The following is a 21,111-nucleotide window of genomic DNA, read 5'->3' as shown; positions in this document are numbered from 1 at the left end:
CAGGTGGGACAGGGACTGTGTCCAACATGATTAATTTGTATCTATCCTGGTGCTTAGAACAGTGCTTGGCACATAGTAAGCGCTTAACAAGTACTGTCATTATTATTATTATTATTACACATTTGAGAATGCGACAGTCCCTGACTTCCAAATCTAAGAATAAGGGGAGAAGGGTGATGGCTAATATAGGGGAAGACGTGTAGATTTGGGGTGCTAAGAGCTCAGTGCTGCTTGCTACCTTGGAAGAAAGGGAAGCCAGGCCTGAAGGCAGGATGGTTGGGTTGGGTCCTGACTGCAGCTTCTCCTGTCCACCTCTTTGAGGGGGACAAATTCCCTTGGATGCTTGTCCCAGCTGTGGAAGTCTCCCTAGCCACCCCGCAGTGGACTTTGCCCTCCTGTTCCTGAATTCCCGGTCCTGCTCAAAGCCCAGGCCACCTTCACTAAGACTACTTAATAGGCAGAATCAAACTCCGATAGCCCCAGCTCTGGGGAGTGAATGGTTTGAGCCAGGATCACGGTTCCTAGTGTAGCTCCTGTACCCCACCTCAAGAGCTTCTGGCCAATCAATAATAATAATGATGGCATTTGTTAAGCGCTTACTATGTGCAAAGCACTGTTCTAAGCGCTGGGGAGGATACAAGGTGATCAGGTTGTCCCACACGGGGCTCACAGTCTTAATCCCCATTTTGCAGGTGAGGTAACAGGCACAGAGAAGTTAAGTGACTTGCCCAAGGTCACACAGCTGACAATTGGCAGGGCCGGGATTTGAACCCATGACCTCTGACACCCAAGCCCATGCTCTTTCCATTGAGCCAGGAACACAACGGTGGAGGGCCGGGGGGAGAGAGAAGTGTCCTGAGGTGAGGTCGAGAGGGGCTCTGGGTTCTTCTGAAGAGCTCTTCCCCACATCAGGGAGGTTACCCTAGCCTTCCTCTGCCTGGCTCTCCAATGACCACTCACTTGTCACTTCCCATTAGATGGCAGGGCAATGGGCTTCGAATAATTTAGCCTTGATTTTAAAAAAGGGTATTTGCTAAATGCTTACTATGTGCCAGGTACTGTCCTAAGCACTGGGGTAGATACAAGCTAATCAGGTTGGAAACACTCCCTGTCCCACAAAAGGCTCATATTCCCCATTTTCCAGCTGAGGTAACTGAGGCTCAGAGAAGTGAAGTGACTTGCCCGAGGTCACACAGCTGGCAAGCGGCAGAGTTGGGATCAGACCTCACGTTTCTCTGACACCCGGGCCCGTGCTCTATCTGCCAGACCAAACTGCTTCACATTGCTGGTCAACTTACAAATCATTTGCCAGTCAAACCATCACTTACACTGGCATAGTGTTTCGAGCCACCAGCCTGGTACAGGCTGTCACCCCCCTGGGGTAAGTGGCAATGGGGGATAATGTCAAAATTTCGGTGTCTTTTCTTTCCGGCCAAGCTAGGCCCAGAACCCGGCTGCCTCACTCCCTTCCCCGCAACTCCGACTCCGTGGCTGTTTTGCCAACCTGTTGCCTTCCCTCTGGATGGAAGCCAGCTGCCCATAACCTCACACCCTCTCCGGCAGCTCCCCTTCCAGGCCGGGGCACAGAGGAGATCCATATAAAGAAAGTGACTTGGGAGCCGGAGGAGTGTGCCCAAGGAGACAGGAATTAAGGCAGCTGTTCCCACATTTCTCCTAGGGACATGCGGTCATCCAAAGCCTCAGCCAGAGGGATGCCCGGGGTGAATGAGGAGGCGTTCCAGAGGGGAGAGGGAGGTCAACCGGAGCTTCCAGAGGGGTGTCCAGCCTAGAAGAGGGTGAGCGCTACGGCTGCTATTGAAAATGTTCCTCAGAAGGGCCTCTTCTCCCCTCTCTGCTTCTCCCCAGAAGGCGATGAAAGGAAAATTCACCCGCTGTGAGGATGGTTGAAGGTTAATAAATTCCCAACCAGTTCTCTGCCCAGGACGGCTTAATAAATTGAGTCAGAAACCCCAAGTTTTGGGCCAGGCTTTGCAATCTGAGGACGGGGTGGCCCTAGGTCAGTCACTAGCCCTCAGGGAGATTCACCTAGTTCATTCATTCAATCGTATTTACTGAGCACTTACTATGTGCAGAACACTGTACCAAGCGCTTGGGAAGTACAAGTTGGCAACATATAGAGACGGTCCCTACCCAACAGCGGGCTCACAGTCTAGTAGGGGGAGACAGACAACAAAACATATTAACAAAATAAACAGAATAAATATGTACAAATAAAATAGAGTAATAAATACGTACAAACATATACACATATATACAGGTCCTGTGGGGAGGGGAAGGAGGTAAGGCGGGGGGATGGGGAGGTGGTGGAGGGGGAGAGGAAGGAAGGAGCTCAGTCTGGGAAGGCCTCCTAAGAAGTCTCCCTCATAGCCCGGCTTCACCATGGGGCCCGGGATGATGGGGCCACAGGGACCTTTAGCTAGAACCACGCTGGTAATAATGATGATAATCATAATAATAATAATAATGATGGCATTTATTAAGCGCTTACTATGTGCAAAGCACTGTTCTAAGCGCTGGGGAGTTTACAAGGTGATCAGGTTGTCCCACGTGGGGCTCACAGTCTTAATCCCCATTTTTACAGATGAGGGAACTGAGGCACAGAGAAGTTAAGTGACTTGCCCGAAGTCACACAGCTGACAAGTGGTGGAGCTGGGATGATGATGATAATGATCATTTTAGTGGTAATCGTTAGGCACTGTACTAAGCATTGATAGGATATCTGAAATGCATGCCCATCTCCTGCTCCTGCAGGGGAGCAGTCTGGCTTGGTGGAAAGAGTGTCTGAGAGGCAAAGAACCTGGCTTCTAATCTCAGCTCCACCACTTTCCCGCTGTGATGTTTGGGCAAGTCACTTAACTTCATGGGTCTCAGTTACCTCATCTGTAAAATGGAGATTCGATACCTGTTCTCCCTCTTATTCATTCAATCGTATTTATTGAGCGCTTACTGTGTGCAGAGCACTGTACTAAGTGCTTAGATTGGGAGCCTCATGTGGGACAGGGACTGTGTCCAACCTGATTAATCTGTATCTACCCCAGTGTTTAGAACAGTGGTTGACATATAGTAAGCACTTAAATACTACTACTACTACCAATAATAATAATTATGGTATTTGTTAAGTGCTTACTATGTGCTAAGCACTGTTCTAAGCGCTGGGGTAGATACAAGGTAATCAAGTTGTCCCATGTGAGGCTCACAGTCTTAATCCCTATTTTACAGATGAGGTAACTGAGGTAACTCCCTCCCCCACTTTTAGACTGTGAGCCCACTGTTGGGTAGGGACTGTCTCTATATGTTGCCAACTTGTACTTCCCAAGCGCTTAGTACAGTGCTCTGCACACAGTAAGCACTCAATAAATACGATTGATTGACTGAGGCCAGACTGAGCCCTCTCCTTCCTCTCCCCCTCCTTGTCCCCCCGCCTTACCTCCTTCCCCTCCCCACCGCACCTGTATATATGTCTATATGTTTGTACATATTTATTACTCTATATATTTTACTTGTACATATTTATTCTATTTATTTTATTTTGTTAATATATGTTTTGTTTTGTTGTCTGTCTCCCCCTTCTAGACTGTGAGCCCGCTGCTGGGTAGGGACCGTCTCTAGATGTTGCCAACTTGTACTTCCCAAGCGCTTAGTACAGTGCTCTTCACACAGCAAGCGCTCAATAAATACGATTGAATGAATGAATGAACAGAGAAGTTAAGTGGCTTGCCTAGGGTCACACAGCAGACAAGTGGCGAAGGCTACACTTAGTTCTGCTCCTGCAGTGCTATGTGACTAGGGGCAAGTCCCAACCTCCCTGAAAACTCACATTTTTCCACCTTCTGGATAATAATAGTAATAATTAAGTACTATTTGCCCAGCACTATGCTATCACTGAGGCAGATACTATGCAATCAGATCACACAGTCCCTGAATCACATAGGCCTCACGAGAAGCAGCATGGTTCAGTGGAAAGAGCCTGGGCTTTGGAGTCAGAGGTCATGGGTTCAAATCCCGGCTCCGCCATTTGTCAGCTGTGTGACTTTGGGCAAGTCACTTAACTTCTCTGAGCCTCAGTTACCTCATCTGTAAAATGCGGATGAAGACTGTGAGCCCCCCATGGGACAACCTGATCAACTTGTAACCTCCCCAGCGCTTAGAACAGTGCTTTGCACATAATAAGCGCTTAATAAATGCCATCATTATTATTATTATAGGGCTCACAGTCTAAGAAGGAGGGTGAGTGGGAATTGAATCCTCATTTTACAGATGAAGAAATTGAGGCTCAGAGAAGTGACTAGCCCAGGGTTGCACTGCTGGCAAATGATAATAATAATGATGGCATTGTTAAGCGCAATGTGCGAAGCACTGTTCCAAGAGCTGGGGGGGATACAAGGTGATGAGGTTGTCCCACGTGGGGCTCACTGTCTTAATCCTCATTTTACAGATGAGGTAACTGAGGCCCAGAGAAGTCAATCAATCAATCAATCGTATTTATTGAGCGCTTACTGTGTGCACAGCACTGTACTAAGTGCTTGGGAAGTACAAGTTGGCAAAATATAGAGACGGTCCCTACCCAACAGTGGGCTCACAGTCTAGAAGAAGTGACTTGCCCAAGGTCACACAGCAGACATGTGGCGGAGCCAGGATTAGAACCATGACCTCGGACTCCCAAGCCTGTGCTCTTTCCACTGAGCCACACTGTTTCTCTATGACGGAATCAAGATTTGAATCTGGGTCCTCTGACTCTCAGTCCTGTGCTCTTTTCCACTGGGCCACCTGCTTCTAGACTGTAAGCGCTTGAGGGCAGGGAACATATCTACCAACTCTGTTACATAGCACTCTCCAGCACTTAGTGTTCTGCGCATAATAAGCGCTCAATAAATAGCACTGATTGCTCCTCTTCCCCAGGAGGAGCCAGTTTTCCCAGAACAGCGATGCCTCCACTCACTACGGCCCCTTCCCTCTGCCCCCCGCCCAACATCGGGTCCCCAGGGCGTCGTACCTGGAGTAGCGCAGCCGTCATGTAGAAGATGATGAAGATGAGGGTGAGGGTGGTGTGCCCACCCTGCATGCAGCTGATGGTGTAGAGGAACACCAGGTGCCCAGGCACGACCAGCAGGAACAGAACGCGGGCGGAGCGGGAGTTCACATCTGGGGGCAAGAGGGAAAATGAGGAGTGAGCAAGGGCAGGGACTGAGCACCTCTTTGTGAGGTGAAAGAGGAGAGAAGTGAGGGAGAGACTTTGGGGGAGGGAGTGGGCAGGGACTCCTCATTCATTCAATCGTATTTATTGAGCACTTACAGTGTGCAGAGCACTGTACTAAACGCTTGGGAAGTACAAGCTGGCAACATATAGAGACGGTCCCTACCCAACAGCGAGCTCACAGTCTAGAAGGGGGAGAGCAGTAGAAGTGAAGAGTGGGGGCTGTACTTGGCCCGTACTGGCTAATGATGGACACTGGCTCTCGCTCCCTCAATCATCCGTAATTATTCGGCGCTTACTGTGTGGAGAGCACTGTACAAAGCGCTTGGGAGAGAACACAATAACAGTTGGTAGACATGATCCCGGTCCACAAGGAGCTTCCAGTCTCGAGGGGGAAACTGACATTTCAGTGTTACAGATGGATCTGTTCCTAAGTGCTGGGAAGCAGGGGGTGAGGTGAATAATTAAGGGATTATGGGGTACAGATTCAAGTGCACAGGTGATGCAGAAAGGAGGGGGAACAGGGCAAGTGAGGGCTTTGTCAGGGAGGAGGTATGATTTTAGGAGGGCTCTGAAGATGGGGAGACTGGTGGTCTGTTGGATATGGAGGGGAAGGGAATTCTAGGTCAGAGGAAGGATGTGGGCAAGGGGTCGGCTGCAAGAGACGAGATTGAGGTACAATGAGTGGATTGGTGCTAAGGAGCAAAGTGTGCAGGCTAGGCTGTAGAAGGTGATCAGAAAGGTGAAGAAAGGTAGGAGAAAGAGAGCTAATAGAGTGCCTTAAAGTTGATAGTAAGAAGTTCCTGTTTAGTGTGGAGGTGGACGGGCAACCAGGGAAAGTTTTTGAGAAGTGGGGAGATGTGGATAACTTTTTCTTTTTTTGAAAAATGATGTGGGCAGCGCAATGAAGTATGGACTAGAAAGGTGCACGCAGTTATCAAGTTGGGATACGATACGTGCTTGGATCAGCTCGATAGCAGGTGGGATGGAGAGAAGAGGTTGATTCAAGGGATGTTGGGAAGGCAGAACTAACAGTGTTTGGTGACAGACTGAATATGCAGTTGAATGTGAAAGATGGGTTGAGGATATGTCAAAGTTACAGGCTTATGAAACGGAAAATAATGGTGTTGTCTACAATGATGGGAAAGTTGCGGGGAGGCCAGGATTTGCTTCGAACACGTTAAGTTTGAGGTGTTGTTGGGACATCCAAGTAGAGAGGTGCTGAAGGCAGGAGGAAATCCAGGATTGCAGAAAAGGAGAGAGGTTGGGGCTGGAGAGGTAGATTTGGAAATCATTTGCAGAGATGGCAGCTGAAGCTGTGGAAGTGAATGAATTTTCCATGGGAGTGGGTGCAGATGAAGACAAGAAGCGGTTCCAGAACTGAGCCTTGAGGGACTCCCACGGAGGGTGGGAGGTAGAGAAGGAGCCCACAAAAGAGACTGAAAAGGAACAGCCAGAGAGATAGGAGAACCAGGAGGGATTATCAGTGAAGCCAAGGTTGGATAACATTTCCCGAAGTAGGGAGTGGTCTATAGTATTGAAGGCAGCTGAGAGATCGAGGTGGGCTAGGATGGAATGGAAACCATTTGATTTGTAAAGGAGATCATTAGTTACTTGGAGAGGTCTGTTTCTCTGGTGTGAAGAGGGAGGAAGTCAGATTACAGGGGATCAAAGAGAACATTGGAGGACAGGAGATAGAGGCATTGGGTATAAACTCCCTTGAGGAGTTTGGAAATGAATGGAAGGAGGGAGATGAAGGCGATAACTAGAGAGTGCTGTGGGGTCAAGGGGGGGATTTTTAGGATGGGGACACATTCGTGGGTGTGTTTGAAATCACTGAACAAGGAGCCATTGGCAGTGTGAGCAGCTGAAGATGGTGGTCAGGGAGGGAAGAGAGGAGGGGGCATGTGTTATGCAAAGAGATGGGATAAGAGGTGCAGGTGGGTGGAGGGAGGGAGAGCCTGTGGAGGCTATGCAAGCAGCCTCAGGTGTCCTCCTCTCCTTCAGCGGGGAGGGAAAGTGGGAACTTTCTCAGAACCTAAACAGCCTCCTTTGCTTCTGTCTGTAGCCCCCGCCAAATCACCACTAGGCCAGATGCTTTAGTGCTCAAGAAAGGAGGCAGAGCAACTCACTGCAGTGTGTTCCCGTGCTCAGCCCAAGGTGTAGTAGATGGGCTCCCCACCACAAACATCGTCCCTCAGTCCTCGGGCCACCCGATGCCCACGGAGACGACCTTACCAGAGCTGAAGAAGGTGGTACAGGGGCTGGGGCAGCGGCGCGGCCCGGGCTCCGAGCTTTCTCCCGGAATCCCGTTCATGTGCAGGTAGGTAGAGATGCGGCTGGCTTGCACTGCCACCAGATTGCCCCCGACGCCTGCAGGAACACCGAGGGGAAGAGGGGTTGGGCTTCCCAAGTTCTGGCTCATTCCTCAACATAAACACTACTACTGTCCTCCGCCTCCTTCCGTCATCCTACCTCTGGAACCCACCTGCCCCAGGGGCTGGGGAGCACACAGGAGGAAACAGGGCTCTCCCTCCTGGACTTGACAGAAGCTGAGAAGTAGCATGGCGTAGTGGATAGAGCAAGGGCCTGGGAGTTGAAGGACCTGGGTTCTAAACCCGGTTCTGTTATTTGTCTGCTGTGTGACCTTGTCTCTGTGTCTCAGGTACCTCAACGGTAAACTGGGGATTAAGACTGTGAGCTCCATGTCACACAGGGCCTGTGTCCAACCTGACTAGCTTGTATCTACCCCAGCACTTAGTACAGTGCCCGGCACGAAAAAAGCACCTGACAAATACCATTAAAACGGGTGAAGGGCTCACATTAAGCCCTTCTCTACCACAGGCTCTACCTTAGCTCCACCATCTCCTACGTGAATCCACTTGAACCCCTAAATTGAGATAAACTGGGGCTTTAGAAGGTCCACTTTTACATCAGCACCTCTCCTGGTTACCTGGTCAATGCTGCCTACCAACAACCCAGGCCAGGTGCTCCGGGGAGCAATGGGAAAGAGAAGGTGAAGTCCCTGCCCTTGAGGAGTTTGCAGTCTAATGAAGAAGTAGAAAGCCTAGAGTGACAAATAATCCTACCATAGAAAACAGGGGTGTTCAAACTCAAATTTGCTAGGGGGCTAGATTTCTTCTTACTCAAAACTTTGTAGAGCAAAGAGTCCTCATCTTTTCAACCCCCAGTGATTTTGGTTGCCTCTTTTTGATTCTTTTCCCAGATCTATTGGTTCTGCTTTCAAATATGGTCCCAGAACTGCACGTACCATTCCAGTTACAGATGATCACTCTCTGGGGGTGGCAGCCCCCGCCCAGCTGACTGGGATGGACTCCGAGATCAGCTCATTCTGGGCCTCTGTCACGACCTGAGAGTTTCCAGTCAGGGTCCCAGATACTCAAAATGGCACTTTTATGACCTTTTAGCTTTCTAAAAGCCCTACTGTTCAAAGCCCTACTGAAATCACATCTCCTTTGAGAAGGCTTCCCCGACTAAGTCCTCATTTTTCCTTCTGTCAGTCAATCAATCAGTGGCATTTATTGAGCACTTCATGCAGAGCACTGTACCAAGAGCTTGGGAGAGTATAGTGAAACAGAGTTGGTCGACCTGTTCTCTGCCTATGATGAGCTCAAGTCTAGAGGGGGAGACAGACAATATAAATACACAGTTTATGGATTTGTACTTAATAGCCCTTCCGCATCACATATGCACTTGGATCTGTAACCTTTAAGACTTGATATTCACCATATCTACAGCCCTATGGCACTTATGCACATATTGGTAATTTATTTTAATATGTCTTTCCCCTCTAGACTGTAAGCTCCTTGTAGACAGGGAACATGTCTACCAATTCTGTTGCATTGTCCCAGGCGCTTAGTACTGTGCTCTGTACAGTAACCACTCAGTAAATGTACACCGATTATGTTGATTATGATATATTGATTATGATTATATTATGTTGCCAGCTTGTACTTCCCAAGCGCTTAGTACAGTGCTCCCACACAGTAAGCGCTCAATAAATACGATTGATTGATTCTACAGCCTCTCCCTTTCCAGCCCCCAACCCATCTCAACATAAAAAGTTGACACTTAAGATTCCAGGTGGTTGGACATTACCACCCACGCACGTGCTCTCCCTCTTTCCCCGGCCCCCCATCTCCTCTGCTCCACGCTCTTGAGAATTCTGAGTTCCTGCAATTCATACTTCTCCTCAACGGTTTTTATTGAGTGCCCTCCATGTGCACACACTGTACTAAATGCTTGGGTGCGTACAATAGAGCAAAGTTGGTAGATGTGATCCCCATCACAGCCCTATCCCCCTATCTCTTCCCAGAAGCCACGTTAGCTACCTGAGAAGGTACATGCTCAAGAGAAGCAGCATGGCTTCGTGGAAAGAGAGTTGTGTGACTTTGGGCAAATCACTTAACTTCTCTGTGCCTCAGTTGTCTCATCTGTTCAAATCCCGGCTCTGCCAATCATCAGCTGTGTGAACTTGGGGAAGTCACTTAACTTCTCTGAGCCTCAGTGACCTCATCTGCAAAGTGGGGATTAAGACTGGGAGTCCCACGTGGGACAACCTGATCACCTTGTATTCCCACCAGCGCTTAGAACAGTGCTTGGCACATAGTAAGCGCTTAACAAATGCCATCATTATTATCTGTAAAATGGGGATTAATAATTATAGTAATAATAATAATGATGGTGGCATTTATTAAGCGCTTATTATGTGCAAAGCACTGTTCTAAGCGCTGGGGAGTTTACAAGGTGACCAGGTTGTCCCATGTGGGGCTCACAGTCTTCATCCCCATTTTACAGATGAGGTAACTGAGGCAACGAGAAGTGAAGTGACTTGCCCAAAGTTACACAGCTGACAAGTGGCGGAGCCTGGATTTGAACCGACGACCTCTGACTCCAAAGCCCGTGCTCTTTCCACCGAGCCATGCTGCTCCTAAGAGATTAAGACTGTGAGCCCCTCGTGGGACAATGTGATCACCTTGCATCTATCCCCGCGCTTAGAACAGTGCTTGGCACATAGTAAGCGCTTAACAAATACCAGCATCATCATCAACTACAGCAGTATGCGTGTGGGTCTTGACTTGACCCTCCGGGCCTCTCGTCCATCTCGCTCCTGGTGGGAATGTTGCTTCTAGGCCAAGTGCTCTGGAGTAACATGGCATTGGAAAGCTCAGGGGGAATTTCAGTTGCATCTAGGACTAGGGGCAGGGGGGGAAAAGTGAAAATAGTCGCTACACATGGGCAGTCTGGAATCCCGGGATGGGTGGAAAACCCTCAGGCTGCCAGTTGGACACTCTTGGTAGAGTGGAATCATAAACACCTAACGAACGTAAAGACAACATATATTGGAAAGATGGGCGCAGAGAGAGACGGAAGAGAAGCAGCATGTCCTAGTAATAATAATAATAATAATGGCATTTATTAAGCGCTTACTATGTGCAAAGCACTGTTCTAAGCACTGGGGAGGTTCCAGGATGATTAGGTTGTCCCACGAGGGGCTCCCAGTCAATCCCCATTTTACAGATGAGGGAACTGAGGCACAGAGAAGTCAAGTGACTTGTTCAAAGTCACACAGCTGACAATTGGCAGAGCCGGCATTTGAACCCATGACCTCTGACTCCAATGCCCGGGCTTTTTCCATTGAGCCACGCCACTGAGCCAGATAGAGCACAGACCTGGGAGCCAGAAGGACCTGAGTTCTAATCCCAGCTCTGCCACTCGCCTGCTGTGTGAGCTTGGACAAATCACTTAACTTTTCTGTGACTCAGTTACTTCATTTGTGAAATGGGGATGAAGACTGTGAGCCCCATGTGAGACATGGTCCAACCTGATAACAATAATAATAATAATACTGATGGCATTTATTAAGCGCTTACTAGGTGCAAAGCACTGTTCTAAGCGCTGGGCTTGTATCGACCCAAGCACTTAGAACAGTGCCTGGCACACAGTAAGTTTTAGTGGGAAGAGCCCGGGCTTGGGAGTCAGAGGTCATGGGATCGAATCCCTGCTCCATCGCTTGTCAGCTGTGTGACTTTGGGCAAGTCACTTCACTTCTCTGGGCCTCACTTTCCTCATCTACAAAAGGGGGATTAAGACTGTGAGCCCCAAATGGAACAACCTGTTAACCTTGTATCAACCCCAGCGTTTAAAACAGTGCTCGGCACATAGTGAGCGCTTAACAAAAACCATCATCATCATCATTATTATTATTATAAAAAAGGAGGATGGAGGGGTGAGAAGTGTTAAATTGTGTTAAAAGGCTTCCTGGAAGAGTTGGTTTTTAGTGGCACTTTGAGAAGACCTGTTTCACAAAGGTGGGGATGGAAAGGAGAAGGTGAAGTTTCAGGCGTAGGGTCCATAATAATAATAATGATGGCATTTGTTAAGCGCTTACTATGTGCAGAGCACTGTTCTAAGCACTGGGGGGGATCCAAGGTGATCAGGTTGTCCCACGTGGGGCTCACAGTCTTCATCCCCATTTTACAGATGAGGGAACCAGGGCGCAGAGAAGTTAAGTGACTTGCCCGAGGTCACGCAGCAGACACGTGGAGGACCCGGGATTCGAACCCGTGACCTCTGGCTCCAAAGCCCGGGTTCTTTCCACTGAGCCACGCTGCTCCTCTCTTCCATGTCCGTGTCTTCTCTAACCTTGTATCTTTCCAAAGAGCTGGCACAAGGCCAGGCAGAACATGGTAACGTATCAGTGACCGGGGAAAAGAGGATTAGAACCCAAGTCTGCTCCACATCTTGGACCATGGAGCCAGGCTCCTCCACCCTGGTGTGGTGGTGTTGAGGAGTTTAGAGGAAAACAAGAAAAAAAGTCAACCCAATCCATATTTTCCCCCAAGCCCTAAGCAACTGGTATGGTGTGCTCACCATTGATCACCGGTGTGAAGACAGCCATGCCGGCAAAGTTGGGGTCTGAGACCGTCTTGTCCAGGATCAGGCCACCCACGCTGTGGGGAAAACACAAACACACAAACACAAATCACACACTGGAGCCACCCATTCCTTGCCCCTGGGGCAGAACAGAAGTGGGGGCAAGTCACCAACCCCGTGCCACCGGGAACTCCAAGTGTTCCCTGCTGCGGTTCTGGAGTAGCTTGATTATACAAGATGAGGGGGACACCCTCACTGGAGCGGGAGATTAAACTGCAGACTGTACTCACTGTGGGCAGGGAATGTGTACACGGTTTTGTACAGTTCTCTGCACATAGTAAGCGCTCAGGAAATACCACTGGACGTGACACCTGTCTACCTAACAATAATAATAATAATAATAATGACGATGGCATTTGTTAAGCGCTTACTATGTGCAAAGCACTGTTCTAAGTGCTGGGGGGGATACAAGGTGATGTTTTGTCTCCCCCTTCTCGACTATGAGCCAGTTGTTGGGTATGGACCATCTCTTTATGTTGCTGACTTGTACTTCCCAAGCGCTTAGTACAGTGCTCTGCATAGAGTAAGTGCTCAATACATATGACTGAATGAATGAATGACTAGTGATGATTATTTTCCGTACTTGGAACCCAAGACCAAGGCACCTGCCCAAGCCGGGTGCCCTGCAGGGCACGGGGCCATTTCCAGATCAACCTTCTGGGGAAAGGGACGGGAGAAAGACATCCCTGGAGGCAGGGACCTTACCTGCTGATGGCCATGGCGATGATCACCGGCTCCCAGCCCGAGTACAACACCTCCCGCGTGCCAGGGCTGCGCTTGGCGAGGACAATCCAGATGGGCAACAGCGCCACGAAGAAAGCACACACCAAAGGGTTGACGTAGGGCCGGCCTTCTAGGGTGGGCACAACGGGGGCAATCAGCACCCTTGGGACACAGCCTCCCGAGCCCCAGAAACCCAAGGATAGGAGATCAGTAGCAGCCCCTTCATCTTTCCTGAAAGCCACCCCTGTTCCAGGAATGGAGACGGGAGGGACACATAATAATAATAATACTAACAACAATTATAATAATCATTTTTATGGTACGTGTTAAGCGCTTACTATGTGCCAGGAACCGTACTATGTGCTGGCGTCGATGCAAGCAAAACAGGTTGGACACAGTCCATGGCCCACGTGGGGCTCACGGTCTTAATTCCCATTTTGCAGATGAGGGAACTGACGCGCAGAGAAGTGACTTGCCCAAGGTCACTAGGCCATGCTGCGTTTCTAATAATGGTAATAATGATGGTATTTGTTAAGCACTTACTATGTGCTAAGCGCTGTACCAAGCGCTGGGGTAGGTACAAGATAAGCAGGTCCCACAGGGGGCTGACAGTCTAAGTAGGAGGGAAAACACGTGAAGTGACTTTTTCAAAGTCACACAGCACATACGTGGCAGAGCCAGGATTAGAACCCAGGTCTTCTGATTCTCCACTAGGCCATAGTGCTTCTCATTCATTGGGGAGCTGGAGTATAGTGAAGCCTCAATCTATACTGGGGAGATCCCAGTGTCAATCAATCAATCAATCAATCGTATTTATTGAGCACTTACTGTGTGCAGAGCACTGTACTAAGCACTTGGGAAGTACAAGCTGGCAACATATGGAGACAATCCCTACCCAACAGTGGGCTCACAGTCTAGAAGGGGGAGACAGAGAACAAAACCAAACATGCTAACAAAATAAAATAAACGGAATAGATAGGTACAAGTAAAATGAAAAGGAAAATTTTTTAATTTAAAAAATAAAATAAAATAAATAAAATAAAATACAATAAAAAGTAAAATAAAAATTAAATAAAATAAAATAAAGTAAAATAAAATAAAATAAAATAAAAATAAAATAAATAAAATAAAATACGATAAAAAGTAAAATAAAAATAAAATAAAATAAAGTAAAATAAAATGAAGTAAAATAAAATAAAATAAAAATAAAATAAAATAAAATAAATGAAATAAAATAAAATATAAAATAAAATAAAATAAAATAAAATAAAATAAAATAAAATAAAATAAAAAGTGTCAATTCTATGCCCCTCCTCGTGGAGGAGGGGTGGGCTGGTAAAATGTTTGATTTAACTGCAAGGCAGTATTAAAGCTTCCCCCGAGCTCCCTCTGGTTAAGACACTGCCTGTTTCTTGGGCAGCAAAGATGCCCCCTCATCCAATACCCTTTCCCCCTGTCTTACTGAGTTCCAGATAGAGGCCCCAGCTGATGCCCGAGAGGAGAGCCAGGGTAATGAGGTCCCCCAGGCTGGCAGCGATGGGGGTGGCGACATTGTCTGGGTTGATGCCAATTTTCCGGGAGCCGATGATGACTCCGATCATGATCATGCCTGAGAGAGAGACAGCGGGGATCAGGGGAGGGATGGGGCAGGGAGCTCCTCAGCCCTCCCCGTCGCCCAGGCCTCCGGGCCCCTTACCCAGGATCAGGGAAGCGATGAAGGCAGTGGCCACACTGCTGGCGCACAGCAGGATGGCGTGACCGACGCTGAAGTGGCCGTCCGGGATCCAGCCGAAGATGACGGCCGCGATGGATGCTAGGAATCCCACCACCGTGGCCTGCACCTGGGCAGCAAATACCAAGGGTTGGGAGGGTTAGCAGAAAGCTGGAAGCAGCATGATATAGTGGATAGAGCACGGGCCTGGGGTTCAGAAGGTTGTGAGTTCTAATTCCAGCTCCACCACTTTCCTGCTGGGTGACCTTGGGCGGGTCACTTCACTTCTCTGGGCCTCAGTTCCCTCATCTGTAAAACGGGGATTGAGACTGTGAGCCCCATGTGGGACAGGGATTGTGTCCAACGCGATCTGCTTGCAGCCACGCTTGGTTCAGTGCCTGGCACACACACAATAAGCGCTTACCAAATACCACAATTATCATTGTTTTTATTATTATAACAGGTTTGGAGCTGGGAGGTGGGGATGGACCGGACTTTCTGCCCACGGAGTCAGTCCTCAATTAAAAATGATGGCATTTGTTAAGTGCTTACTATGTGTCAAGCACTGTTCTGAGCGCTGGGGTAGATATAAGCTAATCAGGTTGGACGCAGTCCTTGTCCCACATGCGGCTCATCATCATCATCATCATCAGTCGTATTTATTGAGCGCTTACTATGTGCAGAGCACTGTACTAAGCGCTTGGGAAGTACAAATTGGCAACATATAGAGACAGTCCCTACCCAACAGTGGGCTCACAGTCTAAAAGGGGGAGACAGAGAACAAAACCAAACATACTAACAAAATAAAATAAATAGGATAGATATGTACAAGTAAAATAAATAAATAAATAAATAAATAGAGTAATAAATGTGTACAACCATATATACATATATACAGGTGCTGTGGGGAAGGGAAGGAGGTAAGACAGTGGGGATGGAGAGGGGGACGAAGGGGAGAGGAAGGAAGGGGCTCAGTCTGGGAAGGCCTCCTGGAGGAGGTGAGCTCTCAGCAGGGCCTTTAAGGGAGGAAGAGAGCTAGCTTGGCGGATGGGCAGAGGGAGGGCATTCCAGGCCCGGGGGATGACGTGGGCTCACAGTCTTAATCCCCATTTTACAGATGAGGTAACTAAGGCATAGGGAATTGACCTGCCCAAGGTCACACAGAAGACGAGTGGCAGTGCCAGGTCAGGATTAGAACTCGGGTCTTTCTGACTCTCAGGCCCGTGTTCCATCCACTAGGCCACGCTCAATTCATTCCCTCTCTCCTTCCCCATGACTCTGGAACTACAAAAAACAAACAAAAAACCCCCCCACAAAATCAAAAATACTCCACTCCCCCAGGAACCATGCCCAGATTAAACCCAGTCACTTCAATCACCTGAACTAAAAATTACATGTTCTCCAAGAGGTCGTCCCTAAATAAGCCCTCACTTACCTAAGCTCTGCCTTCTGTGTCACCTACGCACTTATGCGTTCTCCCAAGCGCTTAGTACAGTGCTCTGCATACATACAGCTCTCCTCCAGACCCACAGCCCTTTTGCACATATTCAGCTGTAATACATTTTCAGGTTTGTCTCCCCCTCTAGCCATAAGCTTTTTTTTTATGGTGTTAAGTGCTTACTATGTACCTGGCACTGTACTAACACCTTAGGTAGATGATGATCAGATAGGACATAGTCCTTGGCCCACATGGGGTGCAGAGTCTAAGTAGGAAAGAATAAGATTTAATTCCTGGCTGACCTGATTAATATATATCTACCTCAGTGCTTAGAACATTGTTTGATACAAAGTAAACACTTAAAAAATATTATAATAATAACCCCCATTTTACAGATGAGGTAACAGGCACAGAGAAGTTGGGACTTGCCCAAGGCCACACAGCAGATAAGTGGGGGAGCCTACATTAGAATCCAGGTCCTTTATCTCTTGTTACAGTTTTTGCCTCCTCTAGTTTGTGGCCCTGACTTAATAATAATGGCTTTCGTTAAGCACTTACTATGTGCAAAGCACTGTTCTAAGAGCTGGGGAGGATACAAGGTGATAAGGTTGTCCCATGTTCGGGCTCACAGTCTTAATCCCCATTTTCCAGATGAGGTAACAGGCACAGAGAAGTTAAGTGACTTGCCCAAAGTCACAAAGCTGACAATCGGCGGAGCTGGGATTTGAACCCATGACCTCTGCCTCCCAAACCCGCGCTCTTTCCACTGAGCCACGCTGCTTCTCTCCCTTATTAGGCTGGCAGCTCCACAAGGGCAGGGACTGGACATTCTTCACAAAGTTTGGCACAGGGTGCTCTATCCATACGCAGGGTGCTCATCCACACCTTTGTCCGACCGTATTGGTTAGTAAAGGTGAGGGTCTGGGAAGAGGGAGGGCGGTCAAGGCAGGTTTGGGTAGTAATTATTAAGACGAATTTATTCAATGGCCACCTGGCGTGCCACCAAACTCAACAGGTGATCGAAGAGATGGTCCCTTTCTCATATCTCTCCCCCCTCCAACACACCACCCCCATTCCTGGGGTCCTTCCCAGCGGAGCTTGGCTCCTGAAGGGTTTTATTACTCTATTTATTTATTTATTTTACTTGTACATATCTATTCTATTTATTTTATTTTGTTAGTATGTTTGGTTTTGTTCTCTGTCTCCCCCTTTTAGACTGTGAGCCCACTGTTGGGTAGGGACTGTCTCTATATGTTGCCAATTTGTACTTCCCAAGCGCTTAGTACAGTGCTCTGCACATAGTAAGCGCTCAATAAATACGATTGATGATGAAGGTCTGAGCCCGAAAAGTTCCAGGCTCCTTTCCGGGGCCTCCCTCCCTTGGGCCACCACTCACCTGAATGAGCGCCATGTTCCCCGTTATCATCCGCCACAGCTCCTTGGGGGTGTCCATTTGCCCGATGTTTGCCTAGGACGAAAGTTAAGCTCACTGGAGTTGGACCTGAGCCCATCCCCACTCTGTCCCATTCCCGGGGCAAGCTGTCACTCGGCTGCATGCCGGGGTTAAGAACATAGGTGCATAGGTATTTTTTTATGGTACTTGTTAAGCGCTTACTGTGTTAGGCACTATAATCCGCACTAGGGTCCGATACAAGCTAATCAAGTTGAACACAGTCCATGCCCCAAATTACAGATGAGGTAACCGAGGAACAGAGAAGTGACTTGCCCGAGATCACACAGCAGGCAAGTGGTGGGGCCGGGATTAGAACCCAAGTCCTCGGACGCCCTGGACTGTGCCCTACAGGTCAGAGATGGTGAGAAAGGCGCAGTGTGAGGGATGAGGAAGGAATTCCAGGTTTTGGCTTTGGAAGGCTTTTGCCTGTCCCTCCTTCCCCGACCTCTCCCTTGGGCAGAAGCTCATAGAGACTTAGCCAGTGCCCATTCCAAAGTTGCCGGGGGTCACATCTTGTGCCGATCCACCTGAACGCCCATCAGAATCCACAGCCCTGAGAGGTGAAGGTACCATCAGACCAGGCTTAGGAGGAAGCCTATCCCAGTCTCACAGGGTTGGAACCTCTTGTGGGCTTGGGGAAAGGAGGAGGATGGGCATTGGTGCACTGGGCATTGGGCATTAGGGCCCAGACTGAGTCCCCTCCTTCCTCTCCCCCTCCTTCCTCTCCATCCCCCCGCCTCACCTCCTTCCCTTCTCCACAGCACCTGTATATATGTATATATGTTTGTACGTATTTATTACTCTATTTCACTTGTACATATTTATTCTACTTATTTTATTTTGTTAATATGTTTTGTTTTGTTCTCTGTCTCCCCTTCTAGACTCTGAGCCCACTGTTGGGTAGGGATCGTCTCTATATGTTGCCAACTTGTACTTCCCAAGCGCTTAGTACAGTGCTCTGCACACAGTAAGCGCTCAATAAATACGACTGAATGAATTGGTGCCCACCCAGAAATTGAGACTGAGCTTGGGCAAGGTGAAAGAAATCTCCCTGCCCCTCTGCCAAAGTCCCAGTGTTCACTCATTCATTCATTTATTCAATTGTATTTATTGAGCGCTTACTGTGTGCACAGCACTGTACTAAGCGCTTGGTAAGTACAAGTTGGCAACATATAGAGACGGTCCCTATCCAAAAGTGGGCTCACAGTCTAGAAGGGGGAGACAGAGAACAAAACAAAACATATTAACAAAATAAAATAAATAGAATAGTAAATATGTACACGTAAAATAGAGTGGGGAGGGTAAGGAGGCAAGGGGGGTGAGGATGGGGAGGGGAAACAGTCTTAGAAACTAGGCTTCCTGGGAGCTTTCCCAATGTCTCTCCCATCCCCCAGGGAATGACACTGTTCCTAGGCACTGCCTCCCACCTCAAAATGTTTTCTTCCCAAGCCAGACCTAGGTTTAAAGAGGAAAGACTAGCCGGGCCCCTGGTTCTTCTCTAAAGGGTATCAGGAGGTGGGAGATAATGGCATTTTTTTAAAATGGTATTTGTTAAACACTTATTAGGTGCCAGGTACCATACTAAGTGCTGGGGTAGATTCAAAATAATTGGGTAGGACACAGTCCATGTCCCATATGAGGCTCACAGTCATAATCCCCATTTTACAGATGAAGTAACTAAAGCCCAGAGAAGTGAAGTGACTTGCCCACAGTCATACAGCAGACAAGTAGCATAGCCGGTATTCAAACCCAGGCCCTCTGGCTCTCAGGCCCATGCTCTATCCACTAGGCCGCATTGCTTCTTATACTTCCAGCCTGCCTGTTCATTCCCTCTACCCAAAGGAGTAAAAATCCAGACCTATGGTGGCTCCAGCACCTTCCCCCGGAGGGAACCACTCCGCTCCACGATGGAGTGGATAGAGCCTGGGCATCCGAAGGTCATGGGTTCTAATCCCGGCTGCACTGCTTATCTGCTGTGTGACCTTGCGCAAGTCACTTTGCTGTGCCTCAGTTACCGCAACTGTAAAATGGGGATTACGACCATGAGCCACGTGGGACAGGGATTGTGTCCAACCTAATTATCTTGTGTCGATCCCAGCGCTTAGAACAGTGCTTGGCATATAGTAAGCGCTTAGATGCCATAATTATTATTATTAGACTGGAGTGGAAACCCAAAGCTGCTGCTTTTCAGCAACAAGGTGCCCCCATCTCCTGTCCCTGCATAAAAGTGACAGGGTTTGTCCCGGTGTCTTGGGGCGCTGCTACCGAGGGTCCTGGAGGCTCCTTGGGGACATTATGGGAGGCTTCAGTTCCTCCTTCCTGGGCTCCCCCAAATGGGTCTCCCAGGAGGGAGTGGCCACATTCGGCCAGTGGATGGGAGCGATCACTGGTTTGGCTCCACCCCTACTGCACCGTGGGGCCCGAGATCAGAAGAAGCCCCCGGCTTCCCCGGGGCAGGAGTACAAGCCATGGGAGGGTCGGCTGTGACCCCGGAAAGCTGCACAAACAGTCACGGGATCGGCCCGGGGGATGGAAGTCGCAGGGGGCTCTGGGCAAGGAAGGACTGCGGCGGTGTTGTCAGTGGCTGAGGAGACGCTCAGACTTCTGAGCTGGGGATTTCAGTTTTCCCCACCTTGTACCCTGACTCGGATGGCCCCTTTCCTGGGGATGCTCGGGCAGGGTATCCCCAGCAGGCAAGGCAAGGGGTGGCTAGCCCGGAGCGGAAGATGGTTGCCAGGCAGGGAGGCTCCCGAGGGCCGGATGGGGTTAGTTTCCAGCTAGGTGCTCTCCCTACTCTCACCTCTGCGTCCCTGGGTCAGGGAGAAAGAGGCCCCCAGAGCTGGACACTCCTGGGGGAAGCCTAGTGAGTGGGCTCATCCAGAAACAAAGGGCACATTCAGGGGTGAGATTAGCCCCACCCAGAACGCCCTCCGTCTCCGATGCCCACCAACCCACTCGTCCCTTTGTCCCTTGTCAGCTCCCAGCTGTGTGGAGCTGCAGTCCAAGGAACGAGGCGGCTGCCCTCTCCCGGGGCCAGCTGGGTGCCAGGCTCTGGGACTTGGCACAGGCTAGCCCCGGCGAGGCTCATTTGTGGCAGAAGTCAAGTTCTGGAGTCCCCCAGGGGCCCAGCTCCTGCCCCCTCGCCCCCATCCTCGGGATACTCACAGCTGTCGAGAGCCGCGATGCCAGGGTCATCTCTAAGTTCCCCTTCAGGCCCAGCAGCGCAGGCACGAGGATGAAGACCTCGGTCACGTCCTTGAAAACGTCCCAGTGCTGCAAGACAGTCAGAAGATCCGGGTGAGAGCGGCTCCTGGGTGAGGGGAGGGGCTGCTTGGCCTGAAAAGTCCCTTCCCTTTTCCCAGCTGTGGGTTCCAACGGAACGGGGCCAGATGAAGCGGGAGGGAGAGGGGAGCAGCTTGCAGGAGCCTGGTCCCTCGGGCTAGAGGCCAGACTGGTCAACTCTCTGCACCCCCACATTCGCAATACAAAGGGAGGAATCAGAGCCAGTATCCAGGGCTGGGGGTTAGGAAGCAGAGGAGAGACACAGAGGGTCATTGGCTCTGAAACCCAGAACCTCGAAGTAGGCCCCAGATAGGGGCATTTGGAGTGGGGTG

General features: G+C 49.3%; 1 protein-coding gene across 2 annotated transcripts in view; it reads right to left on the bottom strand.

Annotated features, from left to right (window-relative positions):
* SLC41A1 (solute carrier family 41 member 1) overlaps positions 1-21,111 on the bottom strand; it is a 35,511-nt gene that overhangs the window by 3,229 nt on the left and 11,171 nt on the right. For both annotated transcript variants that reach the window (XM_038749399.1, XM_038749400.1), the window contains exons 3-10: positions 20,663-20,770; positions 17,441-17,512; positions 14,592-14,736; positions 14,358-14,504; positions 12,878-13,025; positions 12,110-12,189; positions 7,454-7,588; positions 5,015-5,163 (exon numbers count right to left, since the gene is read on the bottom strand). In XM_038749399.1, coding sequence (XP_038605327.1) covers positions 5,015-5,163; positions 7,454-7,588; positions 12,110-12,189; positions 12,878-13,025; positions 14,358-14,504; positions 14,592-14,736; positions 17,441-17,512; positions 20,663-20,770 — 984 coding nt within the window. The remainder of the gene's footprint in view (positions 1-5,014; positions 5,164-7,453; positions 7,589-12,109; positions 12,190-12,877; positions 13,026-14,357; positions 14,505-14,591; positions 14,737-17,440; positions 17,513-20,662; positions 20,771-21,111) is intronic.

This window comes from Tachyglossus aculeatus, chromosome 7, assembly GCF_015852505.1.
Source record: "Tachyglossus aculeatus isolate mTacAcu1 chromosome 7, mTacAcu1.pri, whole genome shotgun sequence".
Lineage (NCBI taxonomy): Eukaryota > Metazoa > Chordata > Mammalia > Monotremata > Tachyglossidae > Tachyglossus > Tachyglossus aculeatus.
This window is presented reverse-complemented; position numbering and strand designations above follow the sequence as displayed.